The 24878-nt window shown below is 39.9% G+C and overlaps 1 protein-coding gene across 1 annotated transcript in view; it reads right to left on the reverse strand.

Moving 5' to 3' along the window:
- Positions 1-20086, reverse strand: part of SLF1 (SMC5-SMC6 complex localization factor 1) — a 38301-nt gene extending 18215 nt beyond the window's left edge. The window contains exons 1-9 of the mRNA XM_083354735.1: positions 19691-20086; positions 17215-17328; positions 16563-16638; positions 12224-12467; positions 8290-8452; positions 6199-6333; positions 4986-5039; positions 3229-3381; positions 1781-1947 (exon numbers count right to left, since the gene is read on the reverse strand). Of these exons, the coding sequence (XP_083210861.1) occupies positions 1781-1947; positions 3229-3381; positions 4986-5039; positions 6199-6333; positions 8290-8452; positions 12224-12467; positions 16563-16638; positions 17215-17328 (1106 nt within the window). The 5' untranslated portion in view covers positions 19691-20086. The remainder of the gene's footprint in view (positions 1-1780; positions 1948-3228; positions 3382-4985; positions 5040-6198; positions 6334-8289; positions 8453-12223; positions 12468-16562; positions 16639-17214; positions 17329-19690) is intronic.
- Between the last annotated feature and the right edge of the window lie 4792 nt (positions 20087-24878).

Consider the following 24878-nt stretch of genomic DNA (forward strand, 5'->3'; position numbering starts at 1 on the left):
CAACTGGATACTGTTAAGATCTTTCATGGGGTTAGAGCTGAAAACATAAAAGCTTAGACCTGGCAGAGGAGAAAATTCAGGCCAAAGCTTTACTGTTAGGAAAAGATCAAGGCAAATGATGATGGGCAGGTGGCAAAAAGCTGCCTTAAGTCATGGATGACAGCACAATGCAGGGGTGTCAAACTGGCGGCCTGCGGGTCGCATGTGTCATGCACAGGCCACGCCCACCCCAGCTCTGCAAAGGCAAAAAACATCGTGATGCGTCATGTGACGTGATCCGAGTTTGACACCTGTGCCATTGTGTAAATATTTGTCCTGGTTCTGACAGATGGAACTCTTCAAAGAACTTTGAGGCACTGTTTACCTTAAAGAATCTTTGAGTAGTGTAACATCGGCACTAACATAATCGAAACAAAAAACCGAATTCCCCTCCCCTGGTCACATAGTATCAAAGCACAATTCCCTCCTCTAATTAACAGTCATAAATCACATTCCCCAATTAGCTTGGGCTTTCTTCCAATTCTGTACTGGTTTCTTTAATCTTGATTCTAACACCAAGCTCATTGTTGTTATGTCTAGCTGAACTCTCATTCACCTCCCCGCTCCCAGCATCATCTAACTCTAAAAGTGAAAGGAAAAAGATGGCTACATTTTCATCTGTTGTCAATGCAAAAACATCTGATGTTGGCAGCATTGACGTCATTGCCATTATCAGGTTATTATAACACTGATTTGCAGATATTTTGTTGCTATGTATATCATGTATATTACATCATGAGTGTAGATGAAAATACTAATGGGCCTAGGCTGGGAGGTAGCTGTTTAAACATGCACCCTCAGATATTTCAAAGAAATCTTCTGCTTTGAAATCTCAACTATTGCATAGCTCTAACATGTAGACGAGACCTACATAAAGCAGACACAAAGGACAAAGGATTTGGTCTGGCAGATTTTATCTTACGCAACATGAGAAAAAAAACACCAGAGTGAAGACATGTAAGAGACTCAACAAGAAACAGCCCAAGACAAAGACTAATTTGCAAAGTCTGAGATGGCTTCCATATGAACTGGATAAAGTATTAATATGGAAAAATACCAAGATGAGATAGTATTTATTTTATTTATTTATTTTTATTACATTTATATCCTGCCCTTCTCCGAAGACTCAGGGCGGCTTACAAGCTTAGCAGTAAAGTTATATTATGATTAAGATTGATTTTGGTGCTATTGTATATAATGGAGTATTAATTGAAACTTAAGTCTGACCAGCCAGACTCAAAATTTGGGTATTCATGGATGTATGTGTATGAAAATAAATGAAAGATTTAAAACTTGTACTGCAGAAAGTACATAAAAGTAGCTGTATCATCTCTGGAAATACTGTAGTATCAATAGCTTCTTTACAATCTTCTGTCTGATTGGTCTGTGGAAAAGATATAATCAGAGCTGAAAGAGATCTGGTATCTAATTAAATCTAAAATTAAAAATCTGATTAAATATAAAATTAAAAAGTATGCCATCTATTTTGGTCTTTCTGGTTATGATGGATTTTAAGGAAAAGTAAAAGGTCACTTGTTAACAATGAATCTTAACCTCTCCCAGAAGGGAATTGTCCTAGATCAATATTCTAGATCAAAATCTTCCTCAATTAATCCAGTGCCTCTATATTAGAAGAAATATAGATTTATTAATAATAGCTGTTCAACAGCTTAACATTCACTTCATGTGAAAATCAAAAACCAAAATTTTATTTGCTGTAATAATTCCATAAGGGGTTTACCTGACAAGCATGTCCATCAGAGACCATGTTCCATTCTTACAAACAGGACACTGAAGAATTTCAAGATAATACTTTAGCATAGAAGGTGATTTCCAAGGAGGATTACGTTCGAGGAGAGTATACATTATATGAAAAAATTGAACAGAAAGTGTAGGGTCTGAATTGCCCTGTAAACAAGCATGAATGTGTATCAGTTTCATGTTTTGCTCCAAACTTCATTTGATTATTATTTTAGTTTAAAACTGAATGTCTTACATTCTTTCTATTTTTCTGTATTTTCCCAAATCATACTCTTACTTTTTGGGGATCTGTTATTTAAACAGAGTCTTTACTTCACTGCAATCCACTTTCTTCATAACAAAGTTGAAGGTAAGTAGATTTTGACAAAGTTAAAAACTCTTAACCCTAACCCAAATACCATCTTCTCAGGAAAAAAATGAAGCACTGGCTTAGCTAAATGGTATCAAATGGCCAACTATCCTATTACAAAAATACTTTCTCAAAAAATAATACTGTCTGCTAAGCCATGTAACATTTATTTTATTTTATTTTATTTATTTAATTAGTTTTCTATACTGCCCTATTCCCGAAGGACTCAGGGCGGTTTACAGGGCAATATTTAAAAGACAATATAAAATTAAGATAAAAATAGAATTAAAAAGAATTAAATTAATAATAGCCCAACAATAAAACAATGTTAAAAACTTAAAACTAAAAACCCCCTCAGTCCAGGCCAGATAGATCGAAAAGCCAGGTTTTCAGGTCCCGGCGAAACGAGCGCAGGTCGGGGGCGAAGGAATGCTAATAAGCTGCAAAGTTACTGGAAGGTGAGCAAAACTCTGGGAAAGCAAAGGAAACTAACTCCCTAGACCAGGGATCGGCAACCTCGGCTCTTTTATGACTCGTGGACTTCAACTCCCAGAATTCCTGAGCCAGCTGTGCTGGCTCAGGAATTCTGGGAGTTGAAGTCCACGAGTCATAAAAGAGCCGAGGTTGCCGACCCCTGCCCTAGACTATGTTCATTAAATACTGCCTCTTTCTTCTTTCAAAACACCACTATCTTTGTAGTCCTGGCCCCATTATCTCAGTTACATCCTAATAGTCTCACTGATGTCACTAAGCACATGAGATTTTATATCCAATGAAATGTCTGGCTATTGAAGCCAATCGAGTGTATAGTTTAATTTGCTTCTTTAGGCCTCTCTTTGGCTCTGTCTCTGTCAATAAACCAATTTATGCTTAATGTAACATGTCTTAGTCTTTGGCCTAAATGTACATCTAAAAATTATATCACAGTGTTCAAAAGTACAAAGATTACCACACAATCTTAATTTTCACAATCTCAAAATAAATAATAATTTAGAGTTACACTGTGGTTAACACTTATAATTTCAAGATGTGATTATTTTGTGTGTCAACTACAATAACAAGTCAGATGTTGTTCTCACCTGTAGAATATGCTCTAAAAGAGAATGAATTAGTTTAGCAGGAGGAATACAATCTTTTCCAAAGAAAAATTCTGTGACTGCAATTGGGAAAAAATTATCATCCACTAGTTCTTCCAATATCTTGTTTCCCCTGGAACAGGAAGCATTTTCAAGCTAAGAAGTAAAACTTTTAAGAATTATTATTAACATTCTTTTATTAGGTGTTAACAAACATAAATAAAATCTTTCTGAATTCATAATAAGAATTTGTTAACGAATCAATTATATTTCCATATGAACATAACAACATAAAGAAAAACTTGTAATTTGGGTGATTGAGAAAACAAATTATATTTTGACTGGTTGATAATCGGGTTTCCACAATTTTACAAGAATCTTTATTAACATTTGTTTTTATCTTGTACTTGATTATAAGCAAAATAAATTAATCTAAATTTTCAGACTATACTGTTTTTAAGACTTCACTTTCAAAAAAAGAAAGTCTTACAGATATACTCTATTTAGATTAAAAAATTTAAACTGTGAATATATCAGTATTTTCAGCTGTCCAAAAAATATTCCCACAAGAATGCTAGTACCTGCGTTTTCCTGAAAATAAGACCGGGTCTTTTTTTTGCCTCCAAGAGGCATTAGGCTTATTTTCGGGGGATGTCTTACTCACCTTCAGTACCGACAGCCTTGAGCAGGTCTAGTTCTTTTGGAGCCGAAGGAGCAGCTGCATTCTGCAGCTGCATTTCGGCCTGCATTTTGCAGTCAGGCCTTTCCAGAAGGCCTATGCAGCCGAGTACTGAGCTATGGATTCAATCCATAGCTCGGTTCTTGGTTGCGCAGGCCTTCCGGAAAGGCCTGTGACTGAGAAATGCAGCCTGGCTGCAGAAGACGCCTCAGAAGAACTGGGCTGGGGAGGAGAGACCTGGTTGCAAGGTAAGTGGGTGCGGGGTGCGTGGGGCAATCCACACCCATACCCCTGCCCTAGCTTGATTTTTAAGTGTGTGCCTCACCCCCAAACTAGGACTTATTTTCAGGGTAGGCCTTACTTTTGGGGAAACACGGTACTGAAACTCCAAAACATCTGAGATGACACGACATTGTTTCATATCACTATATTTTAACCAGGGGGTTATGTTCAGTCAATATTAGTTCACGGAGTTATCTAATGTTATCATTAATAGCACCCTAAAGAAATGTTCAATTACTGCGAAAATATGCATTGTATTGAGATATTCCTGTCAATATTTCAATAGTCATAAAAGACAGGTTTATAATAATATTCAAGTGTACTTAACTACTCCACAGTAGAGCTTTCGAGGTGATCCAGAAAATTAAAATACAGAATTTTGTGGATATTTTTTTGTACATGTAGGCTCTTAAATAGTTTGGATTGCAATTACTATTATTGTTGCTAAGCTTAAACAGTTATAACCCACGAAGAATTAGTTCACATTTTTATAATAACAAAGTTTATTATTCCTTCAAGAATATGTTTTTAAAAATAATGTGGTCAAATTAAACTAGATTTTAAAAAAAATTAGGAGCAAGCAGTTGCATTTCCATACTCAATTAAGCTAAAACCTATGGCTGTCACTAAACAATATTATAATATATGCATAGTATCTCGGGGGGAAAAAGAACCTGTTAAAATCCAATCCTTCCAGATTAGCATTTAAAGGGAAACAAGAGAAGAAAAATATGTGAATGGATACACTTTGTATGTCACTTCTAAGCATCCTTCCAACTTCACTGTTTCAGATTCTTACCTCTTTGTTGCATTCCATCTTCTCACCCATTTGAGTGTACTTGCTTAGCACTGCCTGTCAGTTAAAAATGAATTGTTCTTGTTATATTTAATTTGTAAATTGTGATGCCTAGAAATATTACATGACACATTAAATAGGCATAGGCATAATATTGTTATCAGTCCTGCTAATTTCTAATAAGAATACTGATAATTATAGTCAAATTCATTTAAAAGACTTTGCAGCCCTCTAAACCAGAGGTCCCCAACTTATGGGCTGCGGCCCATTACCAGGCTATAGCCTCTTGGCCGCCGGGCCACCTGAGTAGCTGGGCATTGCACACCCGTGTGTGCCTGCTCACCCCCCGTGCCACTGTTGCCGTGATTGTTGTGTGGGAGGTGGCAGCGTTGCTACTATCACCTGGCAGCAGTGCCATAAGCAGGTGAGTGGCAGCGTGTCACACACAGGTGGTGGCATTGCCACAAACCTTGTGCAGGTGGCAGCACCGCCACAAGCGGCAGGTGGGCCGCAACGCGATCCTCACGCTGGGTGGCGGCATGAACCGCACACCAGGGCGGCATTGCTGCAGGCCGTGGCATGATCCTCGTGCGGGGTTGGTGACATGATCCTTGCATCGGGGGTGGCATTGCTGCGGGCCACAGTGCAAGCCTCGCACTGGTGGTAGCATCACCGTGAGCCTGGCGGCAGTGGTGCCACAAGCCTCACACAGGCGGCGTCACCGAGAGCCTTGCGTGCATGCTCGCAGCTCGATTTGCGTGGTGCACATGCACAGCCTGTTTGTACGCGTGCACATTTGGCCACATTCACATTTGCGCATGCATGCATAAGGCGCCTGCCCTACCCTCTCCCACCGGGCCACCAATCCAAAAAGGTTGGAGACCCCTGCTCTAAATGGGTAAGCAGCCTCTGATATGTAGAATGTCAGATAAATTATAGTGTTACATTTATATTAGATTGATGCTTTTTAAGATTCATTTCTATAAAAATACTTCCAGAATTTTTTTGTACAATTCTTAGAAAATTTACCCTCCAAAATAGCTCAAATTGCTCAAAAAGGCCCCCAACAACCTGAAAAGACTTTGGAGTATTCCAAAGGAGATAACGTTTATCAGGTTTCCATTATTTAAAGTAGGTATCAAAATACCTGAACTAACAAGTGTAAGACTGAAGCAACTTTTACTACAGCAAGAAGCTTATAAAGATTAGTGCTTACCTGTTGATAATATATATGCTTGATAAGGGCATTTTTTATTTCATCAAATTGTATATCAACCATTGTTCCTCTCAATTTTTGCTCATATTTAACGTTTTTCTTCTGGTATTCTTCAACATTGCTTATAATTTCATTCTAAGTATTACATATAATACATTATTTTTTGTATTATGCAAGGTGTTAGCCAACAGAATAGTATGAAGTCAAAAAATTATAGTTGAAATATAGTTAGAGCAGAAATATATAGCTTAATATAAAATAGTACTGTTTATATTAAAGCAATTGTGAGTCAGAGGGAATAATTTTGAAAAGAACCTTCTTAAACAATCAACGTTTAGAGTAGGTTTCAAATATCTATACATAATTATACATGATTGTACTCAACATTATAACCATCAATCATTTCAATTACATACTATACAGTAGTGTGTATAGTATATGGGGATTGAATGAGAAAATCTAGGCATTAACATATATCACTCTTAACCAGAATTAAGCCATGATACATGAAAGAACATAGCCCATCTGAATATATTTTACCCTTCTAATTACATATATGAAAATTTCCAGAAATGAATTTATCATAGCTTTCCATTTGCTAATAAACAAGCTATTCTCTGAGCTAATAAACAAGCCAAGAACTATGGATAAATACTTAATCCTTGATATAAAACTGGTTTCTAATTCTGCTGCTTCTAGAAGCAATTTGGTAGAATTCTGGATTTTCTTGGTCTTACAATCACAGGGTTTTTGGTGTTGTTCACTGGCTAATAGGGTATGAACACTTTAGATCAGCTTTTTGCCAGTCATTTTTTTTCAAAACCATGAGATACTGCAGGGAGTTTGCCTTGTCTAAAATTGGGAAATGGTTACATTCAATTAAAACATCTTTTAATTTTGCAATCTGGTCTAGCTATATTCACAGCAATTATCATTCCTGGATTATTAGCATTGAAAAATGCTTTGGATAGTTTTGAATACATATTTTTAAAAAGACAATTAAAAACATTAAGATTAATATGGATTAAGAAGTTTCAAATAAAGAACTGGAAAACGTGACATTAGCAAGTTAATAGTTATGAGTCAAATAGTAATAAATATGTTTCATGTGTTCCACATTAGAATGCTAGGGAAAGGCTGGTGTTCAATTTCATTATGCTCCAAGTATAAAATCATGGAGGGAATTCTTACATGTATATGGACCTATCCTACCTACACAAATATCCACAAATTTGTTAATATGGTTTTAAGAAGAATAACATGTTAATTTTGAAAGCCAGTTTGGTCTAGTGATTAAGAGAAGCCAGGAGATCATGAATTCTAGGAGGATGTGCTGGATATGTTTGCTTCTCTATCTGTAAACGTAATAAAGGTGTAATATAAATAACTTTATACAAATAAATAAAATAAAGAATGTAATGTTAATGGAAACAGAGACCCACCATACTTGATTCAGTGATATGTGTTCATTCTGTTGTGAGTAAAAAGAGTATTAAATTATTTCATATGATTTAAGGTTTAATACTCTGGTCAAATACTGAACTGCTTTCTCTGTGTATTCTGATGTGTTTATATCTCCTTTCTCCTTTTCTTTCATTCTTCTGTAAAGCAAAGTAAATAAAAACAAAAAGCCATAGACCCTAATTTGTCTGTAACAGACAACTGTGACTTAGTGTATCTTTTGAATTTATGTGCTGCTAACATGAAGGAAAAAGTAAAAACAACTGTGTTTGTGTGTGTGTATGCCAACTGCATACACATATTTAACAAGTTACTATTTAATTGGGCTGAAGCTATAACAACTCTTTCCTCTGGTTGAGCAATTCTTGACAGCCGGGATTGGCTAATCTCAAACATACAAAATCACAGGCATGCCCTGAATGGTGTCATATTTGATTCAACATAAGCAAAATAACGAATGTAATGATATCTAAATGATTCTCACTTTAGAACTATATCTACTATTTTTTTATGCAAAGTTCAGAAACTAATGATACAGTTGGAACTGTTTTACAGTGATAATTTAACTTAGAACTAGTTGATCACAACTCATCAGCTCTGTTTAAAGATGAATTTTGCTTATATACTTGCCTCTAAAAGATAAGTTCCTAAATAACGAATTGGATAGCACGGAGCCCCAAAGAGATCTTTCAGTTTCCCTTGATTTAATGTTGTATTATTAGTTAAAACATGGGTAATATCCTTTGGTGTATTTAGTGCTGCATAAATATTGGCTTTCCCAGCTTTTAGAACTCTGAAAAAAATGGAAAGATAAATATTTCAAATGCAAATAAGATTCTATTTCAAAACTTAAATTTATAAAAATAACTTTTTCCCATAGTCTTTTCCACAATCACAGAATGGATATATGTACATATGTGTTTGTGAATATAGGTGCTTGTATATATATGTAAATCTCTCTAACAATACTCCATTACCTAAAAAAACTTCCTATCTATTATTATTACTACCATAAGAGAATGTCATTGTTCAAGTTCTATTAACTGTTCCAGGTAGAAATGAGGCTAACGGAAGAAATAATACCAAAGAATAAAACACTGAATGCTAAATAATTAAAACAACAATAAAACTGAGACATTTTCTACTGTTAAATTTAAGTGGTATCAACCTATTCCCAAGTTGACAGAAAACTACCGTATATACTTGAGTATAAGCCGACTCGAGTATAAGCCGAGACCCCCAATTTCACCCCCAAAAACTGGAAAAAGTTATTGACTCGAGTATAAGCCGATCCGCCGTTCTGCAAGCCTCTGCCGCCAGCAGAGGCTCGATCCGCCATTTTGCAAGCCTGAATACACAGGAATACCCTGTGTGGCCGCGGCTCTCGGGGAAGCCCTGGCTGTCCGCTTCCTCGCTCCACGCTGCCATTCGGGGCCCGCGCGTTCCCCGGGCAAATCGCGGCGCCCAGCAGGCGAGGAAACACGCCCGCTCCAGTCGCCCCCCCTTCCCTCAGGAGACGCGAAGCAAGTGACCGCCCGGAGCTTACCGAGGACTTTTGCGCGGCCGAGGCTTCGGTGCTTCCAGGATCGCGCGCAACTCTCCCAAGCCGCCGCCGTCCGGAGACCTGCCGAAGTTTGGGGAGGTTTGGGGAGGTGCGCGCGCACCTCCCCAAACCTCCCCAAACGTCGGCAGGTCTCCGTTCCTCCGCGCAGACCTGCTGACGTTTGGGGAGGTTTGGGCGCCTCCCCAAACCTCCCCAAATGTCGGCAGGTCTCCGTTCCTCCTGCCGACGTTTGGGGAGGTTTGGGCGCCTCCCCAAACCTCCCCAAACGTCGGCAGGTCTCCGTTCCTCCTGCCGACGTTTGGGGAGGTTTGGGCGCCTCCCCAAACCTCCCCAAACGTCGGCAGGTCTCCGTTCCTCCGCGCAGACCTGCCGACGTTTGGGGAGGTTTGGGCGCCTCCCCAAACGTCGGCAGGTCTCCGTTCCTCCTGCCGACGTTTGGGGAGGTTTGGGCGCCTCCCCAAACCTCCCCAAATGTCGGCAGGTCTCCGTTCCTCCTGCCGACGTTTGGGGAGGTTTGGGCGCCTCCCCAAACCTCGGCAGGTCTCCGTTCCTCCGCGCAGACCTGCCGACGTTTGGGGAGGTTTGGGCGCCTCCCCAAACGTCGGCAGGTCTCCGTTCCTCCTGCCGACGTTTGGGGAGGTTTGGGCGCCTCCCCAAACCTCCCCAAACATCGGCAGGTCTCCGTTCCTCCGCGCAGACCTGCCGACGTTTGGGGAGGTTTGGGCGCCTCCCCAAACCTCCCCAAATGTCGGCAGGTCTCCGTTCCTCCTGCCGACGTTTGGGGAGGTTTGGGCGCCTCCCCAAACCTCGGCAGGTCTCCGTTCCTCCGTGCAGACCTGCCGACGTTTGGGGAGGTTTGGGCGCCTCCCCAAACCTCCCCAAACGTCGGCAGGTCTCCGTTCCTCCTGCCGACGTTTGGGGAGGTTTGGGCGCCTCCCCAAACCTCCCCAAACGTCGGCAGGTCTCCGTTCCTCCGCGCAGACCTGCCGACGTTTGGGGAGGTTTGGGCGCCTCCCCAAACCTCCCCAAACGTCGGCAGGTCTCCGTTCCTCCTGCCGACGTTTGGAGAGGTTTGGGCGCCTCCCCAAACGTCGGCAGGTCTCCGTTCCTCCGCACAGACCTGCCGACGTTTGGGGAGGTTTGGGGAGGCGCCCAAACCTCCCCAAACGTCGGCAGGTCTGCGCGGAGGAACGGAGACCTGCCGACATTTGGGGAGGCGCCCAAACCTCCCCAAACGTTGGCAGGAGGAACGGAGACCTGCCCACGTTTGGGGAGGTTTGGGGAGGCGCCCAAACCTCCCCAAACGTCGGCAGGTCTGCGTGGAGGAACGGAGACCTGCCGACGTTTGGGGAGGCGCCCAAACCTCCCCAAACGTCGGCAGGAGGAACGGAGACCTGCTGACGCTTGGGGAGGTTTGGGGAGGCGCCCAAACCTCCCCAAACGTCGGCAGGTCTCCGTTCCTCCGCGCCCTGCCTGCCTGCTTCTTTCCGCTGCGGAAAGAAGCAGGCAGGCAAGGCGCGGAGGTCCGGAGACCTGCCGACGTTTGGGGAGGTTTGGGGAGGTGCACGCGCACCTCCCCAAACCTCCCCAAACTTCGGCAGGTCTCCGGATGGCGGTGGCTTGGGAGAGGTGCGCGCGATCCCGGAAGCACCAAAGCCTCGGCCGCGCACAAGTCCTCGGTAAGTTTTTTTGTTGACTGGAGTATAAGCCGAAGTGGAATTTTTCAGCCCAAAAAGTGGGCTGAGAAATTCGGCTTATACTCAAGTATATACGGTATTTCAGCTTAAAATTTGCTTTCCCCATAACCAATTTTTATCCTCTTTTGCCTATTTGGAATCATTGAAGTTATTTGATTTTCTTCATCAGTAAAGAGTGACAAAATCAATCAGATTTTTATATCTTGGATGTTGCAGTTGGAATGGTATCAGAACAAACAGGAAAATATTGCTTTAATATCAGTACATCTAAAGATAACTTATTTCTATCTCATGGATGGGACTGAGACAAATATAACATGACAGAAAAATGTTGCCCTGGTAAATTTGTGACATGGTTTGATGTAAATGGGGAAAGATTCTTAAAATAAAAGATTGGTATACATGCATGTGTGTTTATATACATTTGTATACCATCCCATCTAGGATTTATCATATTTACATCCTACAGTGCACATCTCGCACCCTATCTCTGAACTGCACATCTCTCATGCACTACCTCACACACCATGTCCGGACCCCACCTCTTGCACACACATCTTGACTCTCCCACACACCTTTGTATTTCCTCCCTGTAATAACATGTGGGAATAGAATAAGGGTGGGTGGTTGGGAGATATGCTCAGAGAAGAGAGGGCACACCCACAGATGCACAAGAAGGAGAGAAAGACACAGAAAGGAACTAATTTCTCAGGCTGTAAAAGAGATGGTGGGAGATTTGTACCACCAGACTTGGAAGAGTCTGTAAATATAGCCTTACAATAAGTAAGGTAGAATTAGCTTATCTGGTCATGTGTCCAGTCTAGTCCACTTGAGAAGTTGACACTCCCCCACCAAGCTGCAGCCATTTACAATTGCCTAGGGCTTGTGATTTCTTGCTGGCCCTGCCAGCGACTTTGGTTTGGGAAACTGGCAAGACGTTGCCTCAGCTATTGACTGTGGGATTCACTTAAAAATAGCAACTGGAACTACAGGGATTGCCATTGCTAAGCAATGCAGCCCTGCTTTATAATCACTTTGCTTAGAGACTGAGATGCCATTCCCAATTGCCATCTAAATCAAGGGCCACCTGTACAAAAACAGAATTTTGTTCCACTGCTTTGTGCACTAAAAATATACTCATAATTAATGATGCTTAATTACAGAGATTAACTCATATTAAGAACATATCAGATAAAGAATACTACAAAAGATCTGATATCACGCTTAGTAACAAGAAAAAAAACACAATTATTTTCTAATGACTTAATCATTCATTAGATAAAATTTAAGCTCTTGTCCCTACCTTATCAAAGAATCTTCTCGTTTATCACCACTTATAATAAACAGAACAACATTCCATCTGTGGAAGGCTCCTGCAGCACCAGAACGACTGAGCTTTTCACGCCATCTTTTAGGTGCAGATTGCATTTGAGGTGAATAAAGAGAATCGTTTTTAATTTTATAACCCCATTCATAAGTTGTTTCATCAAGCCATCTGCCACTTTCGGCACTATTAATTATGTAGTCCTTAGTTAGTACCCATTTTCCTGAAAAACAAATGAAGTGTCAACCACCCAATTTTTGTGTAAACAAAATGCTGTCAAACAAAGGTCAAATATAAAAATAAGCAAAAATTCTTAAGACAAAACAATTAGAGAGTAAATGATATTTTACATTACTATATCTAACCATTTATAGAATTATTTTTTTGAATGTATATTTTTCCTGGGCATCATTAAATCCTGTTCTTAGCTTAAGACCTATATATATATTTAGTGGCATATTATATTATAATAAATACTGTAATCCTATGGAAATATAGTCACAGGTAACACATTGCCTATTTTTTTGTTATTTATTCATATCAGTGGCAGCAATACCACGCCTTTTACATAAAAACCAACTTTAACTTCTTTCATATTTTGATTCCAATCAGTTTCATTGGAGAGCAAAGCAGATTGTGCCACTGCATAGTAGTATTTTACCAGATGGTATTTCTATAGGTGCTAGTTTTGGATGCCAGCAATCATCTCATGAAAAGGTACTCTCAGCCTCTTTGGGACAAGCTATTATATTATGCTATAATACAGAATTCTCTGACTGAAATATATGTTATAGCATATTTTAAGGGAATTGATAAAAATAATAGTGGTGGCTTGAATGAAATCATAATTATCAGATAGTTAAATGCTATAACTACATCAAGTACAGATAATAGTAATTCAAATTTCATTTATTATACATGTTATTAAAAATTCAGAACCAAATGAGAGACATTTGTGTCCAATCCAGATAGGAATATTGTGAAAATATGTGGTCATCCTTAAGGGGGACATTTTAGGAAATCTTGAATTTGTTAAGTACCATTTCTAATACCGGTGTAATAAATTACTGCCAAAGTGCATTCTCTTTCTGTCTAAACTCTGATTAGACAATTTTCTCACTAAGAGACTGTAATTTTAATATTTGAACAGTTAATAACTATTAATGATAGAGATGAGAAATGGAACTTGTGTTCGTTATTTTTGCACAAGCATGATTGGAAACAAATAGACAAAGTCCATTTAAACATAAACAACACTAATATAAGATATTCTGTTCACATATACTCAAAGACTATGTATTGGATTTCTAGAAGAAATATGAGAAACATCAAATAATCTAAATATAAACAGTAATAACAATTATACCTTGGCCGAGTCACAACAGAGAAGAAAAGGAACAAGCTAGCAGATTTCAAAAGATTACTAATTCACAAATATTCTTACACAATTAGTACTTTTTATAGTACAGGCACTGAAAGAAGTTATGATCATTTTGTACCCTTACAACCATTGCAGCATTCCCATGATCATGTGATCAAAATTCAGATGCTTGACAACTGACTCATATTTATGACGCTTGCTGTGTCCGGGGGTCAGGTGATCAGCTTTTGTGACTTTCTGACAAGCAAAATCAATGAGGAAGCCAGATTCACTTAACAATGGTGTTACTAACAACTGCAGTGATTCACTGCAGTTCAGAACAACTGCGGCAAGAAAGGCCATAAAATGGGGCAAAATTCACTTGTCTTACTTAACAACCGAAACTTTGGGCTCAATTGTGCTTGTAAGTCGAGGACCACTTGTAATGACTAACACAGAGGGAAACGGTGTAACAAATAATCCAAACTGTCTTAATGAAGGTTATATGCCGCTTGGGTGTGTGTGTGAAAGCCCTAATAAGCAGGCATATACATAGAATGAAGGCTACTGCTAAGCTTGTAAGCCGCCCTGAGTCTTTGGAGAAGGGCGGGATATAAATGGAATTAAAATAAATAAATAAATATACAACTCAATTTCTATTCAGAGTTGGGAAGAGTTAACTTCATGCAGTTAATTCTCCTCTGCGCTGAAAGAACAGAACCTTTTCCCAAAAGGGGAAACAGCAGCACTTCCATCCCTCCATAGGGGAATATGCTAGTGAACAGCAGCATTTCCACTCTTCTGGAGGGGAAATGTTAGTGAAGCCCAGTGTTCTGAAAGATTCAGAATGGTGGCTTTTATAGTATTTTCCCCTCTGGAGGAAATCCGTCTGTGCGCTGAAGGAATGGATCTCAAATCAGGCAAAAATGCTACCAAATGCCACAATTTTTGCAAATGTCCTCCCCAATGAGGCAAGAACCCAGGCTTCCCAAGTAGGGCAAGAGACTCATGGCCTTTCCTTGCCCCACCATTCATTGAAGCGGTCATATGGTATCTTGCTTTACGTCAGCTTCAAAATCAACGACCAAGATTCCGGTACCAATTGGGGTTCTAGATGGAGGGCTATCTACATTCACCTTGTATCCTCACACCCTCAGGTTGGTCACTGTCTTGGCAATCTCCAAATTAATTAGAATATCAGGATTTCCTGATCACAAATGCCTATATATTTCAAAGAATTAAATCCCAAATAAGTATGCTATGTTAAAAACTGGGAAGCCAATATTACTGAGTATAATTAATTTAATGCAATAGAATGATTACGTTAAGAAGGAAAACTTATGTACATTTAGCTTATTTTTATTTATTTATTTTGGAGCTGCCTGATTCCTTAAAAACTCCTAGTTTTTACAATTAATAATTAGAAACAATTTACCCTTTGAACAGTGGCAGCAGCAAAATTTCACAAAGTGACTGTAACTCATGATCGAGTTGCCAAAATTATTCATTTGAAACTTTGACAGAGATTTGGATCCGTAAAAACTATGGGACCATCAAGTTGGTAAGATTTTCAAAAATGAGTAGGTAAGATCTTACAGGATTTTAAGATTCAAACAGACAACCAACTTATTTATAACATGTCTAATATAAGAAGAAACTCTGCTTCATTGATGTTCCTATATCAGGTGATACTAGGATTAAGGGGAAAAACAGTGTAAAAAATTATGAACTACCGGGACTTAAATATGACATCAAAGTTGAACACTTAATGAAAATGAAATCCATTGTTATACCAATCTTGACTTAAGGCCTCGTAGTGATAATTAAGGGACTTCCTGAATATCTGGACATACTGAATTTACCAGACTTGAACACCTTATTTTTACAATAAAATTTTCTAATGCCTCTGACAAAGCCAAACTCCCTATCAGTTTGGTGGGATACATTCCTCTTACTAGGATAAACTCAATTGGAGGCAAATCATTATGTACTTATATTAATGGAGATTATTAGACATATTACCAAAAGATATATTTGGAGAAAAAATAATCAAACAGCTTCAAAGGTAATAGAATATAAAAATAAAATAAGTTCAACAAAGTTTTGTATTTCCAAATATGGAGAAAGAATATCATTGAGCCAAATACAAGTAGCCCTCGACTTACACCATTTGTTTCATGATCGTTTGAAGTTATAACAGCACTGAAAAAAGTGATCCGTTACCATTTTTCACATGACTTTTGCAACATCTCTGTGGTCACATGATCAAAATTTGGGGGTTTGGCAACTGGCATGTGTTTATGACAAGCAAAGTCAAAGGGGAAGCCAGATCCACTTAACAACCATGTTACTATCTTAACAACTGCAGTGATTCACTTACACCAAACTTACTTTTGTAAGTCAAGTTATAGATAATGCATTTTATAAAATTACAAGGTAATGTTATGCGTGGATGACACAAAAATTAAGCATTGGATATACCGGAAGTTCAATTTCTCCAGTATTAAATCATTTGGAACAAAAGCCACTACAAGCCTAACAGCTGGTTCTAGGAGGACTTTACTATGCATTAACAGGGTTTCCACCTAATACTGCCATTCATGTTTAGGAATGGTAGTGAGAATGGTTTGAAAGCTAAGGAGAGGAATAATGAATGTGTTAACATAAACTATTTCTTGAATTTTGGCCTTTAATTCATTCAGCTTAGCATTTTTACTTCCATTTCTGCACTTTGCATAATGGTGCTTGCTCTCAATGCATGATGATGTGGATGTATATAAAGAATAAAAAAGTATGTTTTTTTTACTCAGACATTTCAAATTCTATTCTTCTTTGTACTGCAGCACAGTAATCCATGTCACGGTTTCTACTATATTTTCATGTACCATTCTTTTCCAAAGCATCATTATATAATTGGTCACTGTATCATCTGAAATAACTAAACTATATTATATTTACCTGCTGCACATGCTGCTAGAAACTTTTCACTCTTGCAGGGCCTTTTTGCTATAAGATGAGTACAATTTTTATACTGCTAAAGAAAAAAAGAATTATTTAACAATTAGCAGGCATCTTTACTGTGGATCAGCACATTCCATTAACAAGTAACTCTTAGTGGGATTCACACAATAGTATGGCTGCACAGAATATTCTAGGTTACATAAAATGGTATGAGCATATTTGGAGTAAACCTGAGCTTTAGTTGTACTTGTGGAAATATGATCAAAATGTGCCAAAATGACTTATTGTGCCCTGTTAATAAGGAATACTGCAAGAGCTAGAGGCATGACTAAAACTGGTAAATTAGGTTATCCCTTATCTTACTGAAAAAATTATGTGAAAAAGTCTAATGATCAAAGCCATAAGAGTCATAGGTTAATACCTATGAGTCCATTTGGTACTGTGCTTCCTTTTATCTCATGCCTTAATTTCTTACTTTTTTCCATTCTGCAAATGATACTTATCCTGAAAGAAAATAATATATGTATATATGTATCCATTTATACCAAGACAAGAAACTGAGTTCAGTTTCCAATCAGAAACTCTTTCCAATAAACCTGCTGCAGGCCCATAATTACCTTATGTATTTTTATCAAGTACTATTACTTACCTCACTGTTAAGGAAAACACAGTCTAATTTCAGAAGCAATTGGATTAGAATCGCCTTTTCTTCATTCTGAAATCCAGTTAACTGAATCTGTGGTTTCTCAACGACCCCTTCCATCTATTTAAAATAGTTACATGAACAAAAAAAGTATGACTGAAACTTCAATTACCGTATATTGAGATCAACAAGTTTCTGTTCAAATTCTGGTAACATTATATATAGATAAAAAGGGTCAGCAACAGGGACATTGCTTCGTCTCTTTTAACCAGACAACATATACTCAGTTTTGACTAATAGCTGCCTTGAGACTGCAGGTATGGAAATGAAGCACATTTTCATCTCATGAGTGGCCAGAAGATTAATGGTCATCAAGTACTTCTCAAGTAAGAAAGCCAGCAAAAGATGTTCCTATTGGATATAATCACCTTTGCAATTAGGAATTTATGAGGCAGTGTAGGGTGAACTGCCTACCCACTTATTTTCATACATACCCAGTGTATGTGCCCAGGGCAGTTCTACTAAACAACACATCTTTGGGGTCTGGTAATTTTGCTCTTGCTAGCTGAAGATTCCTGATAAGCAACAATTAAGGAGTTCAATGCCTATGGAGTGGCATTGTTCCTAGTCAGATCCCCAATAGCAGAACCTGGGGGCAAGCAGACATCTGACTGGGAGCAAATAGTGACTGGGGAATGTAAAAATGGCATGGTAGTACCTTAATTTTCCCCCAACACTTTATCCAGATGAAAAGCTACCCACGATGATTTTGAATGCTTTCTTCATGGTAGACAGTCAAGCAACCATTCTTTCACAAAAACCCTCCAAGGTCAGTTCTGGTGAATGTGGCTGCTTTCACAGGGCTATTAAATCAGCCCTCCCATTTAATTTCTCTGATGCCTACTCTCCATTCTTAGTAACCCATCAGCACCAGATGACTGATAATTATATAGCTGACATAAATGCTAGCTGTCTACATGGGGCTGCCCTTGAGGACCACTCGGAGGCTTCAACAGAATGCGGCCGCACGAGTTGTGATGGGGGGTTCCCGATACTCCCATGTAACACCTCTACTCCGTGAGCTGCACTGGCTTCCGGTTGCCCTCCGGGTGAGATTCAAGGTGCTGGTAATGACCTATAAAGCCCTAAATGGCTTGGGTCCGGGATATTTGAGGGAACACCTGCTGCCAGCATCAAGCTCCCTTCGTCCAGTGCGCTCGCAGAGAGAGGGTCTTCTCAGGGTGCCGCCGGTAAAAGATTGCCGGCGGATAACACCCAGGGGGAGGGCCTTTTCTGTGGGTGCGCCTGCCCTCTGGAACCAGCTGCCCGTGGAGCTCAGGACTACCCCTGACCTACGTTCATTCCGCCGAGACCGGAAGACTTGGCTCTTTGAGCTCTCTGACCCAGGCTGAGAATTTTAACTGGGTTTTATTTTCAGGGATAATTTAATCTTTTATTTGTCTTTTAACTTTGTATTTTGTATTGGTATGATTTTAAAATGCCCTGTAAACCGCCCTGAGTCCTTCGGGAAAGGGCGGTATATAAATCTAATAAAATCTAAATCTAAAATCTAAATCTAACTGCCAGCGCTTGTACTTTACTTTGTCAGCCTGATGGGAAGTCCTGTCTACTTTGCTACCTAACTCCAGGAAAACTAAATTAGCCAACCAGTAATGCAATAACTAATTATTTCATATGATGCCAGTATTCTTTCTACAGTTATGGGATTTATGTTTATGTCCACAGTTAAACTAAATATTGGGCTGTAATCCAGGCATCCCACTCAAGTGAAGATGATGTAAAGGGTCACGCAAAACTTTTTATCCGCAATAATTTCGGCGTGACTAGCTGAAATAAAACTAAAGCAGGACCTCAACTATTGCGACCAACAGAACAAATCTTTAATCCTATGTAAAAAAAACACACAACACCACTAAACTAAACTCAACCTAAGCATGCATTGGCTCAGATTCCAAGCCATCGATCAGTGAAGAGAGATTAGCCAATTTGTTAAGGATCTCGCTCTCCTCAAGACATTTCAAATCCAACAGCAATAACTATAGAAAGAAAGAAAGAAAGAAAGAAAGAAAGAAAGAAAGAAAGAAAGAAAGAAAGGAAGGAAGAAACGAAGAAAGAAACGAAGAAAGAAAGGAAGAAAGGAAGAAAGGAAGGAAGAAAGAAAGAAAGAAAGAAAGGAAGGAAGAAACGAAGAAAGAAACGAAGAAAGGAAGAAAGGAAGAAAGGAAGAAAGAAAGAAAGAAAGAAAGAAAGGAAGAAAGGAAGAAAGGAAGAAAGAAAGAAAGAAAGAGAAAAGGGAGAGGGAGAGAAAGAAAGAGTGAGACAGAGAAAGAGAGCAAAAGACAGAATGAGAGAGAAAGAAAGAAGAAAGAAAGAAAGAAAGAAAGAAAGAAAGAAAGAAAGAAAGAAAGAAAGAAAGAAAGAAAGAAAGAAAGAAAGACTCAGACTTCACAACCATTTATACCTGGAGATGAAAAGATCAGCTCCTAACCTCAAGGGCCGCAATCTTCACCTTCTTGGCGCAGTTACGTATCCTGTTACGCCAGAAGCGTAAAGAAAACAAATCGCTTTGGGACGGGTGGGAAGAAAGATAAGGGAAATCGCTATCTAAGAGCCCCTGAAGCGAGTGCGCATCTGCTCAAGACCGCCGTGGTTCTTTACACGGCGATTTCCCACCCCCGGGTATTAACTTGCCACCCCACCAAAGCTTCCAAAGTGGAAAGCCTTCTGACCACCGAGTCCAAAAAGCCCCTGAGGAAAAGCCGCCACCCGTCTGTCCCCTCTTAACGCTCAGCCCATCGCTACCCAAAACGGAGCCATTACCGCGAAAAGTTCCTTCCGGGCCCCGGCGGCTTCTACAATCTCCTTCTTTCTCGTTCCCGCGCGCGGTTCAGGCTGACTGGCTCCTCCCCCGGATGTTGGAGCCGTTCCGGGCCGTAGCTACTAACGCTGGTTGGTCTCCGGGGTTACCAGGCTCGGAACGCAGGGGCGGCTGGCCTACCTGGTAAGTGACGTCGGAATACGTCTTCCTCGCGGTGAGGGGGCCTCAGGTGATGATACCTCTTAATCAGGGGTCTTCAAACTCGGCCCTTTTATGACTTGTGGACTTCAACTCCCAGAATTCCTCAGCCAGCTTTGCTGGCTGAGGAATTCTGGGAGTTGAAGTCCACAAGTCATAAAAGGGCCAAGTTTGAAGACCCCTGCTCTTAATGCTCCTCCGCGCCCCTCCCTGAGATTCAGGTTCTTGACCTGCTGTAAAAAAAAACAAAAAAACGTGGCGGCATTTTGAAAACTCTCCCACGTATTTATCTTTGCGGAGGGTTTCATCTTCCTTCCCTGCAGTTGACGAAGCCGATCCTGATCCAGGATGTGTTAGCTTTAAAGATGTCTCAAAGGTTAACCTTGCATCCAGAGTTAAGAGACACCGCTCGCGTGGGCGTGTTGACATTGTGGCTCGTGCCCGTGTACTCGCCGTTTTGCGTTGCCTTGCCTCCTTCGTTGCTCGTCCGAGATAACGGACCGAATGCAACGGGGTTTATTTTTCAGGAGCGTGCAAGCTCGTGTATTTTTTTTAATAGGTCTTTATTGTAACTATCTAGAGAAGAATTGGATTCAATATAAGATGGGCAGCTATAAAAGTGTTTTAAATAGATAAAATAAATAGACGTATAATGTGATCAAAATACAGTTGGGTAGTTAGTATTGATTCACTGTCGTGTGAACTCTAGAAATAGAGCTAGTTTACTAAACTACAGATTACATGCGTACATAGTTTTGATTGATGTATAACAAAGTTAATATGAGATGCTCTTGCCTTACAAACTATTTTTGCTTCTTTCAACACTCATTCTTCACACTAGCCTATACGCTGCCCACTACTTTATTATCAGCATATGCACACCTTTTTTTATTAAGATGCATTCATTTATCTACTTACACTGTTCTTTTGTTAGCTGTGTATAATTTACAATCATTCATTCTATTTTATTTGTCAGACAAAACTGTTTTCATCCTTAATTCCTTAATTTTAAGTTTCAGACTAACATTCACTGAGTTTATTCAGGTTTTCATTCCATCAGTTATACTGAAAACTACATGTAGATTCATATCCCCAACTAAAAGCTCTAATATCAGCACAGCATTCCCTATATATTTATAATTATGTACTGTAAAACCACCAAGGAAGCATCACAAATTCATGTCTTACCTTATACTCGATGTACAAACATCCATTAAACTTTATTTTCTTGCATACTTTGTTTCTATCACATGCATTTATTTCTATCCTGCCTTTATTATTTTTACAAATAAAGGAGCAAACATATCCAACACACCTTCCTCTTATTTTCCCCACAACAACCTCATGAGGTGGGTAGGGGCTATCCCTAGCTCACCCAGATGGCTCACCCAGGGTCTCCAGTTTCTAGCCTGGTGCCTTAACCACTAGATCAGGGGTGTCAAACTCAATTTCATTGAGGGCTGTATCAGCATTGCAGTTGCCCTCAGGGGGCCGGGTGGGTATGGCCAGAGTGGGCGTGGCCTACTGGGTGGGCATGGCTAGAGTACATATAGCCTACTGGGTGGGCATGGCCAACTCTACATCATTTGCATCAAGGGTGCCTATGGAGGCCTGGGCAGGAGTGGGACAGATCTGAGGGTCTCTGGCAGAAGGAGGGTCTCTGGACCAGGGCCAAGGCAGTGGGGGCCGTTCCCTCACTGTTTCCAGGATGGCTTCGCGGGCCACATGAAACCACTTTGCGGGCCGGATCCGGCCCCCGGGCCTTGTGTTTGATGTGTCTGCACTAGATGAAACTGAATATAATAGAATAGAGCTGGAAGGGACCTTGGAGGTCTCCTAGTCCAACCCTCTGCTCAAACCAGATACCTATATCATTTCAGACAAGTGACGTCTAATCTCTTCTTAAAAATCTCCAGTGACAGAGCGCCCACGATTTCTGAAGGCAAGCTGTTCCACTGGTTAATTGTCCTCACTGTTAGGAAGTTTCTCCTTAATTCCAGATTGCTTCTCTCTTTGATCAGTTTCCAACCATTGTTTCTTGTTCTGCCCTCTGGTGTTATACAATTCAGTAATCAACTATTAATTCCGCATTTGCACAAAATCCCATAATTGGACCTACTTATATGTTTTACCTGAATCAGCAAAGATAAACATTCTCACATTGACAGATATTTCAATGAGATATTGAAGAACATTGTAGAATGTTAAAAAAAATTATGTTACAAAGAAACACCTCATTTATGATTAAGGAACCAGGTTGACTCTCCCACCCTTTTCCTCCAATCCTGGCTGCATCTGATGTGCCCTTCACTTCTGCAATGTTACAATTCTAACACACCTTCATATCTGGCTTTTTTATCACTACTGCTTTTCTTCATCTGTGCAGAAAACATACGCTTCACTTGCGGACTTCTATGTGGATTGGTCTGCCAGTGCTTATTTTTCCTTTTTAGGAGTTGTTCTGTGGAAAGCAGGGCTTTTTTTGTCATAGAACGCTCAGAACGGAATTCCGGCACCTTTTTTGGATGGAACCTTGTAGGGTAGGCAAGGTGGGTTGTATGACGTGTGAGTTCCGGCACCTTTTTCTTTTACAAAAAAAACACTGGTGGAAAGTATTTTATTTTGGGGAAAAAATGAATAATTTGTAGCCCAGGATGGAAATAGGGGTCTTTGGTGCTTTCTCAGCTTGTTTGTTTTCTTACAGACATTTCATTACCCAGACTAGTAACATCATCAGACACCAACATCATGGTGATGTCACCTAGTTTGGGCAATGAAATGTCTGTGAGAAAACAACCGAGCTCAGAGAGCACCAAGGACCCTTCCCTTCAGTATTTTATTTTAATAATCAAGAATAATCATAGGAGATTCTTTATTCCAAATTAAATTTGGAATTTATTTCTCTCATTGTCTCAGCTATCCTTTAATTTTAATACTGAATCACCGAGACTGGAAACTATGGAAAATACATTGTGACAATAGATTGCTAATCTGCATCCTGCTAAGCTATCAACTGACAACCAAGTACCTAGGGAAGAATAATTAACCAGACAAATACCTTGTTCAGTCACATTTCCCTGTATCTGCAATTAGGGTGCCCAGACACCATCTATACAATGAAAGGCAGGAAGGACAATTAAGATTGACCTGGTGACAGTCGTATACTAGAACCAACACATAGGCAACCCATGTCTCCCCAAGCCCAAAGGACTACTCCCACTATAAAAAGTTTTGGAACTCCATTTTTCTCTGTAATCCCCCAAAACTAACCCCTTGTAATGGGGAAATAAACGGATCAACTTCTAGCAGTGTGCCTTGTGTCTTATTTCCCTGCATTCTCCCATTTTGAAGAAAGGAACCCAGGAAAATCCTTCTAATACTTAACATCTGGCAAAAACCTGCTTACCACCAACTTTCAAATTGCAAATTTGTGTAGTAGCCAATGCAGTCAAACAGCATCTAGTTGAAAACAAGCTCCTTCCAACTGAGCAGAAATTTTGGCTGCACAAGACCAAACCTTAAAAACAAACGCATACAGAATGCAGTAGTTATGTGCACTCCTAGAATGGTGCATTTTACACTTTTGTTCTACAAGGTTCTCAAGGCTCCAAAGTGTTGGTTTTGATCTCTAAAGCCTTCATAGCATGGGACCAGCTTAACTGAAGGTTGTCTCTCCCTAGGTACATTAGTGCACTCCATTAGATCTGCCAGAGAATGCAGGCTAGGATACCATCAGCTAGGGACTTATGTTTGGTGGGTACCAGGAGACATACAGTACCTTCTTTGGTGTGTTGCTTGCTTTCTGGAATGTTCTTCCCCCCAAAACTATATCATCTGTATCCTTTTGATATTTCAGAAAACCTTAAGATCTGGTTATATTACGCCTGGGGCTCCTAGAAAGCTGGAGAGATGCTTAGATGGTTCCATTACTAAGCTGTTTATTGTTACTTCATCACCTAGAATTTGTATCTCTGTTAATGTGATGTGACACACACACACACATGTGGCTTTTAATATGTGGTACCACTGCTTGTTCATCATGAATCACCTTTGGCGAGTTGGGTAGCCATGTAAACTTGATTAATAAAAAAATGATAAAATAAAATGTGCATTTAATGTATATGTTCTTTATGGTTGAATATTGGGTTCCAAAGGAAAAGATATATTAAATATCTATATGGGAATTGCTAATAACCAACATTTAGTGCTTTTTGGTATTGGGGCCCCCATATACTGTCTTTATGTGACAGCTTAACATTTTACTGTATGTAAAAGAGCCTTGGTGGAGCAGTGGGCTAATGCCTCCTTAAGTAACACCAGCTGCCTGCAATTAGTGCAGGTTCGCATCCCACCAGGCTCAAGGTTGACTCAGCCTTCCATCCTTCCGAGGTAGGTAAAATGAGGACCCAGATTGTTGGGGGCAATTAAGCTGACTTTGTAATAATGCCGCTTGGGGGGTGTATGAAAGCCCTAATAAGCAGGCATATACATAGAATGAAGGCTACTGCTAAGCTTGTAAGCCGCCCTGAGTCTTCGGAGAAGGGCGGGATATAAATGGAATTAAAATTAAAAAAAGTCTCATAAATGGCAACATCTATATAATTGATGCTAAAGTTGACAAGATCATGTTTTC

This window comes from Vipera ursinii, assembly GCF_947247035.1.
Source record: "Vipera ursinii genome assembly, chromosome: 2".
Taxonomy (NCBI): domain Eukaryota; kingdom Metazoa; phylum Chordata; class Lepidosauria; order Squamata; family Viperidae; genus Vipera; species Vipera ursinii.